The sequence below is a fragment of the Acomys minous genome (assembly GCF_964271855.1).
Source record: "Acomys minous genome assembly, chromosome: 16".
NCBI lineage: Eukaryota > Metazoa > Chordata > Mammalia > Rodentia > Muridae > Acomys > Acomys minous.
Window position 1 is genome coordinate 69,014,702 of NC_140498.1, and position 18,184 is coordinate 69,032,885.

Below are 18,184 nucleotides of genomic sequence, written 5' to 3' on the forward strand. Positions count from 1 at the left end.
TGCAGCTTTAGCCCTCTGCCTGCTGGAATCTGACTCCAAGCTTGTTCACAAGTAGTAGAAGAGGACGCTGTGCCATATTGAGCTAATCGTTAATGGCAGGACAAAGGCAGTTTGACTTTGTGTTATTAATTAGTAACCTCACACTAATTAGTGAGCATGAGTGTGGTTCATGCTTCCTCTTTAAATGCAATTAATACCACAAGGAGCAATGGTCCCGGGCCAGGCTTGCGTCGTTAGCATACCTCACCCTAATTAGATCCGGCCAGCAGTGGCTAGAGAAATGAGGTTTTTGATTACAACCATAAAAGGCCTCCAATATTTTATAGACTTCAGGGAGCTAGAAATGTGGATTTATTTTCTGTCTTAACAGGCAGCCCCCTCCCATCCAGTGTAATTAAGCAGTCATTTCTCTTGATTACTATTTTCTCCTAATGGCTTCTCCTTGCCCTCTGTGTCTTATTCCCAGTGGAGCTTTGTGGACCAGGAGGGGCCTCTGTCCCCAGAGAGGCTGTGGTAGAATCAGTCTGGCCGTTCTTCGCACTCCGTCTCTGAGAGCATCTTTGCAGATAGTGTCCCCCTCTGCAGCCAGCCACACATTCTCTTCACAGGCAGACATTTGGTATGATGACCTGACAGCAGGGCTTGGTACTTAGAGTGCTCGCCCAAGCAGGCACAGGCCCTGGTCTCCATCCCTGACACTGCATGGTATGCATCGGCACCTGCATGCAACCCTGGCATGCCGGAGGTGGAAGCAGGGAGTCTAAAAGTTCACTGTCATCCCAGCTCAGGGCCAGCCTGGGCTACATGAGACCAGATCACAAAGAAAGAGGAGGCTCTGTGTGTGTGTGTGTGTGTGTGTGTGTGTGTGTGTGTGTGTGTGTGTGTGTGTGTATGTATGTATGTATGTATGTATGTATGTATGTACGCACACCTGTGTGTGCTACAGAGATGGTTTGGTTAAGAACACCTGTTGCTCTTGCAATGGACCTGGGTTCAGTTCCCAGCACCTGCACGGTGGCTCACAACTATCTGTAACTCCAGTTTCAGGGGAATCTTCTGGTTTCCACAGGCATTGGGCACATCTGTGGTACACATGCATCCATGTAAGCAAAATACTCACACATGGAACAAAAATAACTAAATACTTTTCATTTGCATTCTTTGAGACAAGGGCTCACTGTGTAGCCTTGGCTGTCTGCTGCCCTCCTCTCTGTGTTGACCAGCCTGGCCTGGAACTCAAAGAGATCCACCTGCCTCATCCTCTGGAGTGCTAGGATTAAAGGTGCATGCCGCCATACCCAACTTAAAGAGTGTGTGGAGTTCTCTGGAGCTGGAGTTAACAGGTGGTTGTGAACTGCTGTGTGGATCCAGGGAACTGAACCCCAGTCCTCTGCAAGAGTAGGCAGCCCTCTTAACCACTGAGCTATCTCTTCAGCCTAAATTAAACAAACAAGCCAACAGTATAGACCCTGTGGTTCCACATGGAGAAAGACCTGAGTTCTGAGGACCATGTGCAGTGTGTGGTCTCCACATCTCCATGGCCTCCCAGAGCTTTGCTTGCTCATTAAAGTCCAAGTCTGTCTGACACCCTTCAGGGCCAGGCCTGTTCAGGGTGCCATTCTGGGTCAGGTGGATGTCATAGAAGTGAGTACTGGGGACCATGGTCTTGTGTGCCCTTCCCACTCATCTGGTCTCCTCATAGCCTGCCATTGTGGTCCTAGCCAGCCACTTCCTGTCAGCCCTTCCTACTTCTGAGACTGACTTGTTCATCCTGTCTCCATGTCTGTCCTTTTGGGTTTGCATTACTGGGTACAAGATTATGCTGGAACACGGTGTGAAGGGAAGCTACCATGGTGTCTAGCACTGGCTGCCTCCCTGTAGTGTTTGTCGGTGTTGGAATGGGCTCTTTGTAGCCAAGACCATGTCACGAGCAGCTTTATGTGCATGGCCTCCTATTTGAGGAACTCCACAGTTGGACCCTCTGTGGTCCTCCACAGAGCTGGTCCCAGCTGGTGAAGCTTCAGCCTTTCTCCCGTTGTGGGTATATTCTGTATGTTAGTAAGTGTGGCATGCAGACTGAGGCAGCTACAGCATTAGGCAAGCATGTCCTTAAAGACTTGCTTCCCCAGGCATTATTCTGAGGGAGCAGGACAGCTCAGTGGTGATGCATTGGGTTGACCCTGATGCTAACACAAAAGCATACAGCACTAGGCAGCTCAAAGCAGTAGAAACTGGGTCTCAGCTCTAGAAGCCAAGAGTCTAGTGGCCAATTAGGGGCCTGGGGAAGCTGTACCTTGGTTCCCAGACCAGCTTTGCATGCAGGGAGCCTGAGAGAGTTCTATGAAGGAACTGGCCCCATTGAGTGTCCAGTCTCCCCTGCCTCATACTGCTGCCCAGAGGGACTTACTTCATCATGTGGACTTGGCAGGTAGTGCACACCCTTCTGTTTTGCATGGCCAACTCGGTGTTCACTGCCCCATTTTTACCTAGCTGCCTTCCCCTAGTCCCTGTGTACCTGTGAGGGTGCACCTTGCACATGCCCACTAGAAGAAGCCGACGCCCTGCTGAAGCAGGTTGGCAGGGGCTATTCATATTGCTTCTGGACCTCCTCAGCCTTCCACCCTGTCTCTACTCTTTGCATCTGAGATGCTGGACTTCCCCAAGCCTGACCTGTTAGGCTCCTCGAGGGAAGCCACACAGGCTCAGCGTGTATCCTACCACTTGCCTTCCAGCAGCTGACCATCCAACCTATCCCTCATGGGGTTCAGCCAGCCTGCTCTGCAGCAGCCTACACCCTGGGCTGCGCACCTACGGAGCTGCCAGAATTCTCTTCCCTGTATTTGGAGTGATGACCTGGCAGCCCTGGGTAGAAACTACAAGCTGGCCTCTGTGGATGCTTCCCACTTGAGAGGCCCATTGCATTCAGCAGCAAGGTGCCGGGGAGCTAGCAGTGGTTATGCAGCCTTATGTACCCTGTGTCTCTCTCCACGCTGAACTGGAAGTAGGGAGAGAGTTCAGCTTAAGACCCCTCTGCCCCTTTACCAAGACACAGCTCCTCAGATACTTCCCTGGGCTCTGGTGGCCTCCTTCAGAATTCCCACTGTCATCTCAGAGTTACCCCTTAGAGCCCGAGATGTCCGTCCAGAGTGGGCTTTGGTGAGATTGTGGCAGCCTGAGAGCTCTCCAGAGCCCTGGACCTGGCACTCATCTGTGTACTTGGTCCAGATGGAGACTGGTATGTACCGAGCACTGAATGATGAGACGACGCAGGATTAGGTATACAGATGAGCATGCTCACGCTGGTGCCCAGTAGCAGCCTCATTAATTAGAACTGCTGGCAGAAGGGGCAGGGTACTGAGCTTCTGCTCTGGTTATTACTTTGTAGACTTGGGTATTGCTCCCAGGATCAAACCACAAACCACCCAAGCCACAGCACAGTCTCTAGTAGGAGGCCATGCCTTGCTGGGGAGGCAGCCACAGCATCCTTAGAATTGAATCTCAGGGATGCTTCCGGGCAGAGCTGGTGGAGCCTATAGGTAAGAGACCTGGCAAGACTCGGGGCTGGGCCGCACAGGGCCAGTGAGTGTCTGTGCCCAGCGGTCAGTGTTCTCGGGAGAGCATCCCTGGTTCTGCTGCAAGTTGGGTTTGTGCCTTCCTGAGCTGCCAGAGAGCTCTGGTCATGAAAGCACTGGGGCTCTTCATACTCAGGGTGGGGGGTCTTGGCCACCCTCCCCTGTGCTGCTGTCTCTTGCAGACAGCCTTCTGCAATTCTGAGGGATGTTCATCTCAATCACTTGTGAGAGGTCGCCTTTCTGAACACGATCAAAGTCTGCCGCTGTGAGAGCCACTGCATTGAGTTGCCTCCAGCCATACTAGTCAGGAAGATGAAGTTCCAATACCAGGAATGACGGAAGTGGGCTGTTATCTGCTCTCTGCCTTTTGTTCTTAATTGGCAAGCGCACTACCAGCTAAGCCGCATCCCTGGACCCCTTCGCCCATCTTAAAGCTGTGCTTTCTGCTGTATGAGCTCTTCCTGTATTCTGCACACTCGGCCACTATCAGAGCTCCGTTTCAGCAATGCCGTAGCTTGTCCTATAGACTCTCCTCACCGTGTCCTTTGGCATACAGACACGTGTGTGATGAGGCCTTGTTATCTCCTTTTGTTGCTGTATTCTGTTGATAAAGCTTAGAAACCGGTGCCTGATCCGAAGCTGGGAAGATCCGGCCTGCGTTCTCACTCACCTGTCTTTCTTTCCATCTTCCCCTGCTTGTCTTTTCCTTCTGGTGACTTTGGTCTCACATTTCGGTTTGGATCCACTTTGAGGTGGTTTTTTAATATGGCACAAGTTAGGGCTCCAGCCTGGATCTTGTGTGTGCATGGCCACTTGTCTGAATCCTGTCCCCTGCAGAGCCTCTTCTCTCTGTATCCAGTAGGCATGGCCTCCTCACGGATAGCAGCTGGGTGTGCCAGCTGTGGGTTCTTCCATAGGCCACTGCCTAAGTTGTTATCTTTAGTGTCCCTTTGGTCTTAGGTTAATGTGAACCTTGTGACTTTGCCACCTCCCCTACACACACACACACACACACACACACACACACACACACACACACAGTGGTGACTAAGTCTTGCCTGTGAGCTTCAAGGGGTGTAGAATCACCTAGGAGACACACCTCCGAGCATGTCTGAAGGAGTTTCTGGATTGGGTTAACTCAGGTAGGAAGACCACCCAAATGTGGGGAGTCCTATGCCATAGGCTGTGGTCTTGGATTGAGTTAAAAGGAGAGTGTGAGCCGAGCGTTCCTCCTCTCTGCTTCGTGCCTGTGCATGCAGTGCCGCCAGCCATCTCACACTCCTGTCACCATGCCGTCCCCGCCGCGATGGACTGCACCCTCACACTGTGAGCCTCCTCCTTTAAGTTGCTTTCATCAGGTATTTCACTGCAGCTTCAAGAAAAGTAACCACTGCGCCCATCAGCATCATCTTGTCTGTTCAGAGTCCCCTGCACGTACCTGTGAATTTTAGCATAAACAAGGAAAAAAGAAAGAAAACCAAACCCAGTGTTGCAAGAAAGGCGTTTGAAGCTCTCGGTTTTGCTGTGCTGGGAACCCGGGCTGCGCATGCACTCCACCGCCGTCCTCCCCTCCAGTCACTGCTTGCAGTTTTGATAGAGTTGCGTTGATTCTGTCCATCGCTTCGGAGGTTTGACCCAGCTCCGAGGGCACCTGACTTCTCTGCACCTCTGAAACTGGAGACTCAGGCCCTGGCCGCAATGAGGCTTCCTGTTCGACAGCCTTTGGCTGAAGCTTAGACTCCCACAGTCCCACAGAGGCAGCGCTCACCCTGTGTCTTGCTGCTTCCCACTGTTGCCTGTTCACACCTTCCAGGCCTGACCTAGCCCAAGAAGAGACCCAAAAGTCTTCCCAGACGTTAGAGCAGGGACACTGCTGGCATCCCTTCTCCACACCGAGGAGGTGTGGAGTGCAGAAAATGTCCTGAGCCTACTTTACCACAGGAGAATGTTGGCCCACCAAACATGCCATCTCCAGCAGAGCTGAACCCTGAGGTCACCTGCATTGCCTGTCTTTCAGTCTCTGCCAGCCAGAACTCAGATGAGGAACAGGGTGGGGTCAGGGTGTCCCTGGCACAGAGGTAGAGTGTCGTGAGTCCTCTTGCCTGTGATGAGGCTGAGACAGTGTGAATTGTAAGGTACTTAGAAAGCCAGGGCTGGGGCTGGGCTCTACCCTGGATTTTCTATAAGTGACTTTGTACTTCTGAGACATGGTCTCATGAGCCCAGGGTAGCCTTAGACTCACTATGTAGCCAGTGCTGGCCTTCCTTCCTCTACCTCCCCAGTGCTGGGAATACAGCATGTACCACTATGCCCCACTTACATATGCCTTTTTAGTGCCTGCTACCTGAGTAGACAGTACAGGTATGTGGGCAAGCGAGAGAAGAGAAAAGAGTCTTTCTCCATGTGTAGCAGCAGGACCAGCATTTGGGAGTTTGGTCTGATAGATCTGTTGGTCTCATTGAGCCACCATCTAGTTTATTTTAACAGCCTGTGATGGGGCTGTTAGGACGGAAGAAGCCTGACGCCTGTAGGCTTACGTTTATTGGGCTTTTCTATCGACCACCCTTCTTCACCCCAGTCCCTTTAACCTTCCGACACTAGGTAAGTGAGAAAGGTTAGAGGGGAGAGGGGCGGAGACCTCTTTAGATTACTTCCTGCTGATCAAGGGTGTTGGGTCCCTAGGGGCAAGTCTACTCTTTGCAAAATATCCATCAACCAGCACCAGCAAATGCAGCTGCAGAGACCAGCAGCCGAGGGACCAGCTGCTGCCATAGGCACTGTCAGGACTCTCCCATTTATACCCTCTCCAGAGCCCCCAGAATTAAACTATCTGCAGCTGGCAAAAATCATGCTCCTCCTAGAGCCTGAGACAATCATAGTTGGTGGCTGGGGTGGAACTGAAGCAGCCCCATATCCCACACCTGGGATTAAAACACAAACATTCACGTAACATAACTGGATTTTTAAATAAACAAAAATTCTCACTATAGAGGCTCAGAAAAGTCTATGTCATTTGCTCAGGTCAGTGGCAGGCTGGGTCTTCCGCATTCCCTGTCCTGGTTTAGAGTACATCCTGGCTCATCCAGCCTCACCTGAGGGACAGGTGTGTTCATCCTCATACCCTCCAGCCAGGCCTGGGCCACCCGCCCTGTTCTGTAGCCCTTCAGCCTGGCTGGTGTGCAGTAGGCTGCACAGCATTGGAATAGCAGCTGGAGGCGGAGGAATAGGAGCTAGTGTGGAAGAGCAGTCAGTCACCTGCAACTGTTAGCTATAGCTCGCAGTGCTGGGTGGCCCTGAGGACCCACAGAGTCTTGATGGGCAGTGAGCAGTGGGCAGCATCCCCATCCCATCCCTGGTATACATGAGCAGAGCCTGCTGAGAGGCACATGCTGGCTGTCCCCAGAGTCAGGTGTCCAGCTACACCTGGGTGTAGAGGATATCAGGAACATTAGCTGTCCTACCAGGAGAGTGCCAAAGGGCTAAATAGTCACATGCCTGCTGGTCTTAGAGAATGGGGTGGGCAGCACCAGCCTCTCTAGGACATTCAGTTTGAACAAAGTGGGAGACGGGGCAGTGGCAGGTGGTGAGAGAACCCCCCCCCCAGCATGCACAGGGCTCCTCTTCACCTCGATCCCCCCTCATTTGGCAGGCATGTGCGTGGGGCTCTGCTGCTCAGCTGCAGATGATCCCTCCAAAAAGCACTTTGTGTGTGAAATCCTTTTAGCAGGATGAGTTTGGAATCTGGCCCGTGGTTTGAGGCATTTGGCAGAGTCCCTGAAGACGCAATCCAATTAGTCCCATGTTTTCTTGTTTTTATAGCTGACTCTAGACCCCGGTTTTCCTCAGTGAGGTAGAAAATAGATAGGTACAGGCTAAAACCTTCAGGCACAACCAAATTTCTCTTCCCTTCATCCCATGTTTACCAACCCCAAACATGAGTCAGCTCCTATTGGCTGGAAGGGAACAGGTGCCCACAAAGGGGAGGGCAGGACATCCTTCATGAAGCATGGGTCATGGGCCTGAAACCAGGCAGTGGCAGACTGTCATGACACAGTAGAGCAAATGTGTGATAGGATAGCTGTGGGTATACTGGGCGTGTGTGTGTGTGTGTGTGTGTGTGTGTGTGTGTGTGTGTGTGTGTGTGTGTGTGTGTGTAGGCTTACAGTGGTGGTGGAGGGGAAGTCTTGGTCAAGGAACCAAGATAGTGGGTAGGAAGCATGCCTGGTGCAGGCTTAGCAGGGAAAGAGAACTGTTCGGCGGGGGGTGGGGGTGGGGTGGGGTGTTTGAGCATAAACCCGAGGCTGAAGATTCACATGAGAGGATTCACCCTCTGAATGTTGTCCTGTGAGCCATTAATTTTCATTACTTCAGGTATGGAACTGGATCTGATAGGAGCCTCCTGTACTAAGCAGTAAGGCTCATATTTAGGGAGATCAAAGGTAGGAGGCTGAGGAACAGGATAGAGATGTCTACAGCCAAAGAAGTTGACCCCAGCATAGTTTGTCAGAAAGTGGAGTTTACCATGTATTAGAACCTGGGCATGAGTAGGCCCAGAGCATCAGTGGAGGAGCTGGCCAAGGAAATGCAGCAGGCATGCAGGGCGGTGGGAGAGGGCAGGGTACTGGGAGGGAGTGCCATGGCAGAATCCGTTGTGAGTGCCAGGTAATGCAGGATGCAGGTGTTTAGAAAGAAACACCTGGACAGACGAAGGAGTGCAGCAAAGATGAGGGAATAAAGCAAGGGCTGTCCATCGTTGCCAGCAAGAACGGGAAGATGTTGTGGAAAGTTTCCATGAAGTGGAAGCATACTTAGCTGTGTTGTGGGACCCATCAGAGCATCAGGGCTGACAGAATCCTCTGTCTAATGGAGAGCGGCTGTGATTGGCGGGTTACAAGAACAAAAAGGCCAATGAGGCCCAAAACCTGCATGTGCTGTATGTCTGTCAGCAAGAGATTTTTAAAAGCTCATGATGCGTTTCTGATGGTCAGAGGTGCGGGGAGCTGATAGAGGAGGCCTGCTCGGGGACAGTGATATGATGAGCTGTCACCATTGTGATCAGAGTGGAAGAGGAGGAGTCCCACTGTCACCTTCCTCTGTCCAGAGCTCCAGGGATGGGTGCCACTGCCCACACTGGAGAAAGACGTCTTAAGTGTCCTAAATCAGTACTGAGTACCAGGCTTTATTATCTGGGCATTCAGCCCAACAGGTGAACATGTGGAATAAATTTCACCAAGTGTACCAAGTGAGGAGGGTGGCATATCTAACTAGTCAGACATTTAATGGAACCTGTCCCTGGTACAGGCCAATACAGAAAGGTATAGATGCAGCCTAAAGCAGCCAGTACCTAACAGCACAAATGCTGAATATTAAGACACATAAAAGGAAACAGGCTCACAAGCCAGAAGAGAAAAAGCACAGGAGCCTAATGCAATAGAAATCAATACAGATAGCAAGATATAAATGGACTAAACTCTGCTACTAAAAGGAGAAGACTTCCTGATGAGTTCTACGCAGAACCAAAGAAATTGGAACAGGTGGCTGCCAAGGCCACTTGGCATTTGTAAGCATCTGAGCAGGCATCAGCTATTCATGCCTCATCTGAATTCAAGCCACAAAGCAGTGCAGGAAGCGGGCAGATGTGCCTGTCAGTACTGAAGGTGCACAAGGACAGCTGTACTCCATTCTGCAAGGGGCATGGAAGTACACAGAGAAGCACGTGTTCCAGGATAACAGTGTGTGCATGTGTGTCTAACTGGTCTCTTCAAAGCTCAAGAGCTTACTATCGAGAAGGACTCCTTTATGAGGCCAGCAAGATGGCTACCCAGGTAAAGGCACTGCACAGACCTGGTGACCTGCGTTTGATCTCCAGGACCCATACAGTGGATGGACAGACCAATTCCTGCAAGTCATCCTCTGACCTACACCCACAGTATGGCTCCGTGTGCTTGTGAGTGTGCATATGCATGCGTGTGCACACACACTCACAGATAGACACACATCCACACCCCTTCCTATAGCGCCATGCAGTAGACCTTGCAGCCTTGCCACCTCCTCCAACAATGAGCAGCAGGAAGTTTGCTGGGGTCTGTCCAGTACAGCCAGGACCCAGTCTATCAGATTCTCGAAACTATGAGACCTACCGCAGCCTATAAAGCACATTAGAATGTAGAGGCAAGGGGAGGGCTCTCTGGAAGTGAGCGCCATGTTGCTTACTCCTCGCCTTGGAGGGGCTGTACCATGAATGACAGTGTCAGTGTCTTAGGAATAAAAGCTGGCAGCATGTGAAGATGAAAACCATCCTTGGGGCTGGGAAGACAGTTCAGCTGTAAAGTGCTTGTTGTGAAGGCATGAAGGCATGAGTCCAGTCCTTGGAACTCATGCAACCCTAGCTCTGGGGAGATGGAGACAGGTGGCCAGCCTGCCTAGATGAATTGTCAAGTTCTAGGTTCAGTGAGAGACCCTGCGTCCAAGGCCAACAGCTTGGATGGCTCCTGAGGAATGACGCCTGAGCTCTGACCTCTGACCTCCATATTCATGCTCATGCCCACACATGCATACCCACAGAGAGATACAGTTTGCCCTGTTCCTCCCCACCCTGTATAGCTATAGCAGAATGTGTAAAGATGTTATTTGGCTCGTGATTCTAGAGTCTGGAAAGCGGGATGTCAGGAGGCCAAGTGTGGCTGGAGATGGGGTGGGTGAGGGGTCTGAGCTGGGCTGTAGGCCGTGACACTGACCTGTGGTCCATCCCTAAGGAGGTTTCTGTTCTCCTTGAAGACTGTTGGCATTGTGTTCCTTAGGCCCCTGCACTGACTCTGCATCTCTTGGGAGGGATGGGGCTGAGGACACTCAAGGAGCAAGGGTCAGCTCTGGGTGAGTTTCCTGCTGTCCAGGAAGCCACCAGTTCAGCAGCCATCTGCTTTCCCCCTGGGCCTGGCTGATTGAGTTTGCCTGTGTCTTCTGTGCCTGGGGTCTGTCTGGCTCCCTCTCTGCCACCTCCACTCCCCCCAGCATGTGTGCAGAGCAGCTTGCAAACCTTGGCTCAGGACAAGCTAAGCTCGTGTCACCCTATAGGAAATGCTGTGACTTTACACCCTATAGGTAATTCTAGACTGTAGTCTCTCTACTTACTCTGTCCCTCTCTGTCTCAGAGGCGCTGTAGCTCTCCTCAGCAGTACATGAACCTTTGGAATAGGAGCATCGAGAAAGAGAAAGGACCTAGTTTACCTGACTCAGGATGCCTTGTGGGCTGGGGGGATCCAGGCTACAGTTGGCAAGGCAAACGGCCCTCTTCCCCACGTCCCCAGCACAAACTAGGCATCCAGCCTAGAGATGTTAGATGCAGACTTCAGGACTTTGGGGATGAAGCAGGGACCTGGGCTGTGGGTCCTTGCATGTGCTGACCACTTACCCTGTGTTTTCCTTATAGTTGGAGATGGAGTTGAAGATGCTAAGGACCCAGACAAGCTCAGCTGAGGCCAGCTTCCCGTTCTGCAAAGAGGAGGTGGACGCACTCAGGTATGGCCTCCTCTCTTGGCCTCTGGCTGCCACACATATCACTCCCCAGAGCAGGAGCAGAGCCTGCCAGAGCCCTTGCCATCCCGCCTTCCCAGGGTTGTTGTTTTTGTTACATTGTCTGCTGAGACCCTGCCTTTCTAGTGTCGTGCCCCAGGTCACTGACAGCTGGCCCCTTGGCATTCATTCTCCACGCTTAAGAGGAACAGACACTCCCGTCAGGGTGTCCATGGGGACCTGCCTTCCTGCCAGCAACATGAGACACCAGGCCTAACTCCTTTGGGGGGCTCACAGCCAGCACTTTATTGAATGGTGCAAACAAGCATCGTTCAGAGACTGTCTCACAGAAAGATGAGCAGTCTGGTTAAGCTTCAGGGTGACTATTTGTGGGGCGGCTTTGGTGCATGGTTGGAGACAACTTATTGCTTTTGCCATATGCATGTATGTGTGCCTGAGTGTTCGTGTGTGTGTGTGTGTGTGTGTGTGTGTGTGTGTGTGTGTGTGTGTGTGTGTGCGTGGGGAATTTTCTTCAAATAGTTTCCACCTTAGTTCTTGAGATAGAGTCTCTCACTGAACCTGGACCTCTCCAGTTGGGCTAGCTTGGCTGGCAGTGAGCTCCTGGGACCCTCCTGCCTCTGCCTCCCTGGCACTGGGAACTGCAGGCACCTGTCTACACCCAGGCTTTCTCACGGGGATGCCACCTCTGAACTGTCTTCAGGTTCTCCTCCAGCCTGTACAGGCCCTGCCATTCTAACTGCTGTCTGTAATGGCTGTGGGATGGCTGTCACCACTGCCCGGGCATCTTGTGAGTGGCAACAGGAGGACTGTACTGAGTCGGCCACTTGCTTCTGCTTTGCATGCAGGACTTGATGCCTTTGGATGCTTCTGTTGAGTGGGACGGGGCCTAGGGAACAAGAAAGCCCTGTAGACACTGAGTGGTCTCTTGATGAAGTGGCATGGAGCTTGGGGGAGGGGATGCAGCCCTCTCTGGCTGGGCTCTTGGTGTCCCAGAGGCTATCTGGGGATCTTGCCTCTGTGTGGAATTGACCTTGTCTGTTAGGCTCTTCCAACTTCCATCTCTCTTTGGGTAATGGCTGGTGACTGACAACTGCTTTGCAGGGCTGTTGAGGTTAGAACAAGGAAGGCTTACTTCTTGGCACCTTTCCCAGAAGTGTTCGGTGAATAGCGCTGAGGTGCCTTATGGGATGGAGGTTCCCTCTCATTGCCAAAGCACTTCTCACACAGACCCAGGCCTGGGAAGTAGCTCTGTGGGGCTACCAGGCACAGAGCTGTTTGTTTGCATTTGTCCCAGCGTGGCGTGTGCTGTGCGCTGTCAGGGCAGAGCAGAGTGGATAATTGACTGGCCAGGAGAGCCACACACTCCGTCTTCATCAGCTCAGAGCTTAATGGGGGGATATTATTCACATGGGCTTGTGGCTGGTTAATTATGGGTGGTGCTATGAGAGCTGGCATGTGGGGACAGGGTCCCTGGGTCATGCATCTGGGTGCGAGAGGACAGGCTGGGACTGTGGCTGCCTGGGTGGCTGGAGAATTAATGTGGCCCTGGTGAGTGTTGGGAGTTTTATCCTGTGAGTAGTGGGAAGCCATTAGGCATTTTAAAGCAGAAAAGTGACATGATCTGATTTGTAGCATCAGGCATCAGGCACTGCTGGCCGCCTAGGCCAGGCAGAGGGACTTGGCAAGGCCCAGCAGCCGTGCCCTGGCCAAGTGCTGGGAAGTGTTCATTGTGAGACTCAGCCAAGCCAGAGAGGCTGCTCCTGGGCAGACACACCAGACACTTCCCACTGATACTCCACAACATCCATTTTGTGATAAAGACCTCATGTGCACTTGTGTTGGGGGAGGGGTAGTGGGGGGCATCTAGTGGACCTGGAAGCATAGTCCATGTGGGCTCTGGGTCCCTGAAGCCAGGGACAGCAGAGCCAGGGCAGCCTTCATTTGCAGCTGGTTGGGAGGTTCTGGCAAGAAGTGCTGTCTCTAAGGCTGGGGAGCTGAGGTAAAGTGCTTGCTAGCCTGCCTGCATTCAGTGTGGTCCTTGGGGCCACACAAGGCAGGTAGCCCGTGAGTTCGAGGCCAGCCTGGTCTACAAAGCGAGTCCAGGACAGCCAAGGCTACACAGAGAAACTCTGTCTCAAAAAACCAAAAAACAAAAACAAAAAAAAAACAAGGCAGGTAGCCCTGCGTACTCAGCTCCACATCAGCTGGTAGGCAGAGGGCTTGGATTTGGGTGTGGGCAAGTGTCATATTTACGGAATTGGCTAGCTGCATGGCCCCCAATGCAGCTCCACTCCCCTCATACCACAGTACTGTGTTGTCTGCAGGCCTCTTCTCCCCACAGCCTCTTGTGGGAGTGTAGACCAGGGTGTGTCAGGTTTGCTAAGGGTGGTGCACCTCAGGTTTGATGATTGTTAGGTTTTTAAAAAGGGGCTTCGCTGTTCACATCTTCCACACTAAGATCAAAGCCTCCTGTCTTCTTTGGAAAAACAGCTGTGAGTGAGGCGCCTTTGGAGCTGATAAGAAGCAGGTCAGTGAGTTTGGAGCCCTCTCTGCTCTGATTGCACTTCTGCTTTCCAGCCGAGGGCAAGGCAGGGTGTGCAGGTGACTCCTGAGGGTTTGGCGCATGTGTGGTAGGAAAGTCCGGGCAAGCAGGGCCTCTGTGCAGTGACCTCAAGTGGAGGCCATGCCTTGGGCAGATGGCTCAGGCTGGGCCAAACATGCATAGTCAGCCTAGCTCCTTCCCTCTTTGAGCCTGCCTCCCGCAAGGTAGTCTGCCACCTCAAAGCCTTTGTTTTCATTTGATTTCTATCACTGTGATATACACTGTGACCACAAAAACAGCTTGGGGAGGAAAGGTTTATTTGACTTACATGTCCTGATCATATTTCAGCCCATCTTGAAGGAAGCCGAGGCAGGAACTCAAGGCAGGACGAACCCGGAGGCAGGAGCTGAAGCAGAGACCGTGGAGCTATGCTGCTTACTGCCTTGCTCCTGTGGCTTGCTCAGTCTGCCTTCTTGTACTTCCAACACTGGCTGCACAGGAGTGACACTGCCCACGTCATCATAAATCAGGGAAGTCCTCCACAGACTTGCCCACAGGGCAATCTGATGGAGGCGGTTCCTCTACTGAGGCTCCCTCCTCCCAGATGACTCCAGCTTGTGTCAAGTTGACAAAAATATAAACAAACAAACAAACACATGCAAAAACAAAGAAGCCAACAACCAGCACGGCCCTTCTTTGTTGGCACTGGCATGCTTGGTCCCATTTGTCCTGCTCTCTAACCTCCCAGCTGTGTCAAACGTTGTACCATCGTACCTCAGTTTCCCACAGTGCACTCAGTGTGCTTGTCATTGTTATGTGAGCAAGTGGACTGTGCTATGTATGGCATCTTGTTTTACTGCGATGACAAATTGGGACCCATCGTGCTACCTTCTGGCTCAAGAGCATTCGGAGGGGCAGCCCACCTAAGACTTCCACAGAGGAGCTGGGTCTTTGGCCCCTTGTTGCTGCCCCAGCTCACCTTAGAAGGGACACTGGCAATATGGACTCTAAAGTCTCACTTTCCTCCAGCTGGCCAAGAGTACGGGCCCCTTGTTGAGGCTGCCCTCTTGGAACAAGAGCTCACTTCTCCTGTGGATCCCTCTCCTGAACCTGAAGTGCCTTTCCTGCTGCTCCTTCATGCAACTCCTGAGGGCCACTTCTGAAGTGGTTGACTCAGAGAAAGAGAATGGACAGGCGAGCCCTACCTCAGGTCAGCTTGCCCTTCCCTCAGGACCACGACTGTGTACACAGGCAGCTAGCAGGCGCAGAGGACAGAGCAGGGTAGTGCTGCTACCTGGGGGCACTGTGAGGAGGAGGGGTGGTGGATTTGCGTAGAGCTGTTGGCCACATATACGGGGCAAGGGCCTGGGGAGATGGCTCCATGGGTAAAGAGTTTGCTGTACAACATGAGTTTGATCCACAGGACCCATGTTTGTTCGTTTATTTCTTAAAGCCAGGTATTGCAGCTTATATAATCCTATCCCTGGGGAGGTGGAGACAGGAGGAGTCCTGGGACTTGCTGCCTAGCTTGTCTAGCTGTGAGCTCCAGGTTCAGTGAGAGATCAGATCTCAAAAGTTAAGATGGAGGGGGCTAGGGAAGACACCTGTTGTTGGCCTCTGGCTTCCACAGGCATGCACATACATCACAGTAGCTGCACAGATGTCAGTATGGTATGTGAATTGCACACACCTTTGGCATTGCACAATCCTTCCGTGAAGCCAGCCTGGGGAGCACCAGTGCAAAACCAAGTGGTGGCAGCTGAGGGCCTCTCGCCTGGAACAAATCCGGCTCGTTACTTTCTGCTGTCAGACAGGATCTCTGACAGATCCTAAGTGTCCATGGGTTTAGCAGCTGGGTAGACTGTGGGCTTGCATATCTGGGTCAGAACCCATTAGTCGTACTCCACAGCGTCTTCATTCCCAGCCATGCTCACTGCCTGCTGGGCCCCAGCCTGAGCGGGCATTCTCGGGCTCTGGGAAGCTGAGGGATACTGTGATGGGGAATTGGACACATTGGCCTTTCTCAGGGGAAAGCAAGAACTCTGTGACTGGTGCCTTGTGTGCTCTGCCTGGGTCACCCTCTCTAGGAGAGGGATCAGCGAGTTGCAGGAGACCTTTTGTTTAGGCAGCTTGTCACTTGTCATTGTGTCTTCCCACGGGGGAGCTTGTGTGGACCATTCCACTGGGATGCTCATGGCAGGCATCCTCTGGTCTCTTCTTGTGGCCCAGTGTATCTTTGGAGACTCAGACTTGGAGGGTGTGATTCTGGCAGCTGAGTAGGGGACAGCAGTATCTGCTGACAGTGAGGAGACATTCTTCCTCAGCCCAGGCCCCTCCTCCTCTCAGGAGACAGACCAACCTGTAGTTCTGGCACATGGGCACCATGGGTGTAAGAAGCCGGTAGACAAAGGGGGCCTGGTTACTGAAGAGGTTTTAGTGTCCAGCTCTGGTCGCTGGGCGGCCCCTCTCCTCCTAGGCTTGCTTCCTTCACCTGCAGACCTGGATAGATGTGGCCAACTGAGGAGCTGAGATGGCCTAGTAGCAGCAAACACAAACACCTAAAATTGGGCCACAAAGAGAGGAAGGGGAGCCTTCTTCTCTCATGGGTCCCCCAACACCACCTGCCCCTCCCTCACCAGAGCAGAGCAGCAGCAGTGTAACAAGGCCGCAAATGCTGGTGCTTGCTTTGTTGGGAAGTCCTTTTCTGGCTTCCCACATGCATTGCATGGGTGTTCATATGAGCACATGCACATTACACGAACAGGCGTGTGCATACACAGATGTATTTCTGTTTGTGTCTGCTACTGCTAGGCCACCCTCCTCTACCTCTGCTCCCTCAGAGCATATGCACACACACAAGCACACACATCTAAGGTGCACAGGGAAAACGTCATCCTAACACACCAGACTCAAACTAGATATCAGTAACAGAATGCAGGAGGAAAAGTTGTACCCATGTGGAGATTAACAGCATGCTTCTGAACTGCCTGCGAATCACACTGGAAGCACGGAAGGGAAGATGAACAAGTGCACACTAATGAAAACACTCTCACTACATTGGATCCGTGGAGAGAAGAGAACCTGCGGCACCCAGCGTTCCAGCTGACAGAGCAGAGGCCCCGGCTCTGCCACCAGGAGGACATGGCAAGCAAGGGAGCCAGGATGAGGAGGAAGAAGGGGTAATGAACTTGAAAAAAAGAAACACAATTGAGAAAAATGCTAAAGCAAAGGCTGTTTTTCTAGGGGAAAAATCTATAAAATTGACAAACTGCCAACAAAAGTGACATGTACATGGAGAAACAAATGACCGGTATCGGGAATGACACAGGGACACTGCTATATAGAGAGCCTGTGGCCACTGAAGGATATTACAGGCACACCAGCTTTCTACTAGCAGGTTTAGTCACCCCTCTGAACCAAAGCCTAAACTAGCCCCAGCATGGGGCTCTGCTTGTAATCCCAGCCTGGGGAAATGGAGGCAGCAGGATCAGAGTTCAGAGTCCATCTAGGCTACACAAGAGTTTAAGGCCAGCCTGAGCTACTCGACACCCTGGCTCCAAAGGAGCAAACAAAGCAAACACCCGAACCAAGATGTAGAATTAAGTTGATGAACAGTTTAAACGTGAAGTCATAATTAAAATGCTCCCAAGAAAGGCAGAGAGTTGGTTCCCCGAGGGACCTGCTCACCAGCTGCAGCCTAATGGGCACCAGCTTGACTCATCCATCCTCCAGAAGACGGAGGGTGTCTACAAAGCACAGCCAAGGGAGCCTGGTGCTCCTGGGATGAGGCAATGTCACGGCAATGGGTGACACATGCAGTGACCCTACAGAGACAACTCTGCTGGCACAGACACTGTTGCTGAAGTTGTTCAGAGAGCTGAGCGGACAGGAAGAAGCTGTCACTTGCATTTCCTCAAGTGCACGAAGTTTCTGGAAGACCTTCTACCTAGTGCCTTCTCAACCTCCCCCATCCTGCTTCTGCAAGCCCCTGCGGGGTGCTCATGCTGGCAGAGCTCCCTTGGGGTCACTCATAATCAGGGATCCAGCTGTGGGGGTCATTGCCCGCCCCTATCTGTCGCTTCTAACTTCTAAGGAAGTTATTGATGCTGTCCCTTTTATTTTCTGTGGCCAGGCTTCAGAGAAGCAAGACTGCCTTTATTCTCAACTCCAGTGGCGTTCTGACAGCGCTCCTAAGTGCTGTGTTCACACCACCATCTTTAGGAGTTCCTGTGCTTATTTATGTATGGGGTTTTGTTTTCTAAGGTAAAGTTTTGTTGAATGGCTCAGGCCAGCCTTGAACTTACTCTTTTACCTATGCCTCTTACATGCTGGGATTAAAGGTATGCACCACCATGCCCAGTTCATATGTTTGTTGTTGTTTGTTTTGTTTTGTTTTGTTTTGTTTTTTTGTAAGTGAAACAACATACAAAAGGAAGGAAGAAAGGAAAGAAAGGGGGGGGAGAGAGAGAGAGAACAAAAACAAGAAAAAGAAGAAATGCATTTATATTGCCAACTTCTCTTCATGTCGAGTGTAAGC

The 18,184-nt window shown here is 51.9% G+C and overlaps 1 protein-coding gene across 7 annotated transcripts in view; it reads left to right on the top strand.

Annotated features, from left to right (window-relative positions):
* Positions 1–18,184, top strand: part of MAD1L1 (mitotic arrest deficient 1 like 1) — a 312,878-nt gene that overhangs the window by 193,522 nt on the left and 101,172 nt on the right. For all 7 annotated transcript variants that reach the window (XM_084761271.1, XM_084761277.1, XM_084761273.1 and 4 more), the window contains one exon: positions 11,002–11,090. In XM_084761271.1, coding sequence (XP_084617397.1) covers positions 11,002–11,090 — 89 coding nt within the window. The remainder of the gene's footprint in view (positions 1–11,001; positions 11,091–18,184) is intronic.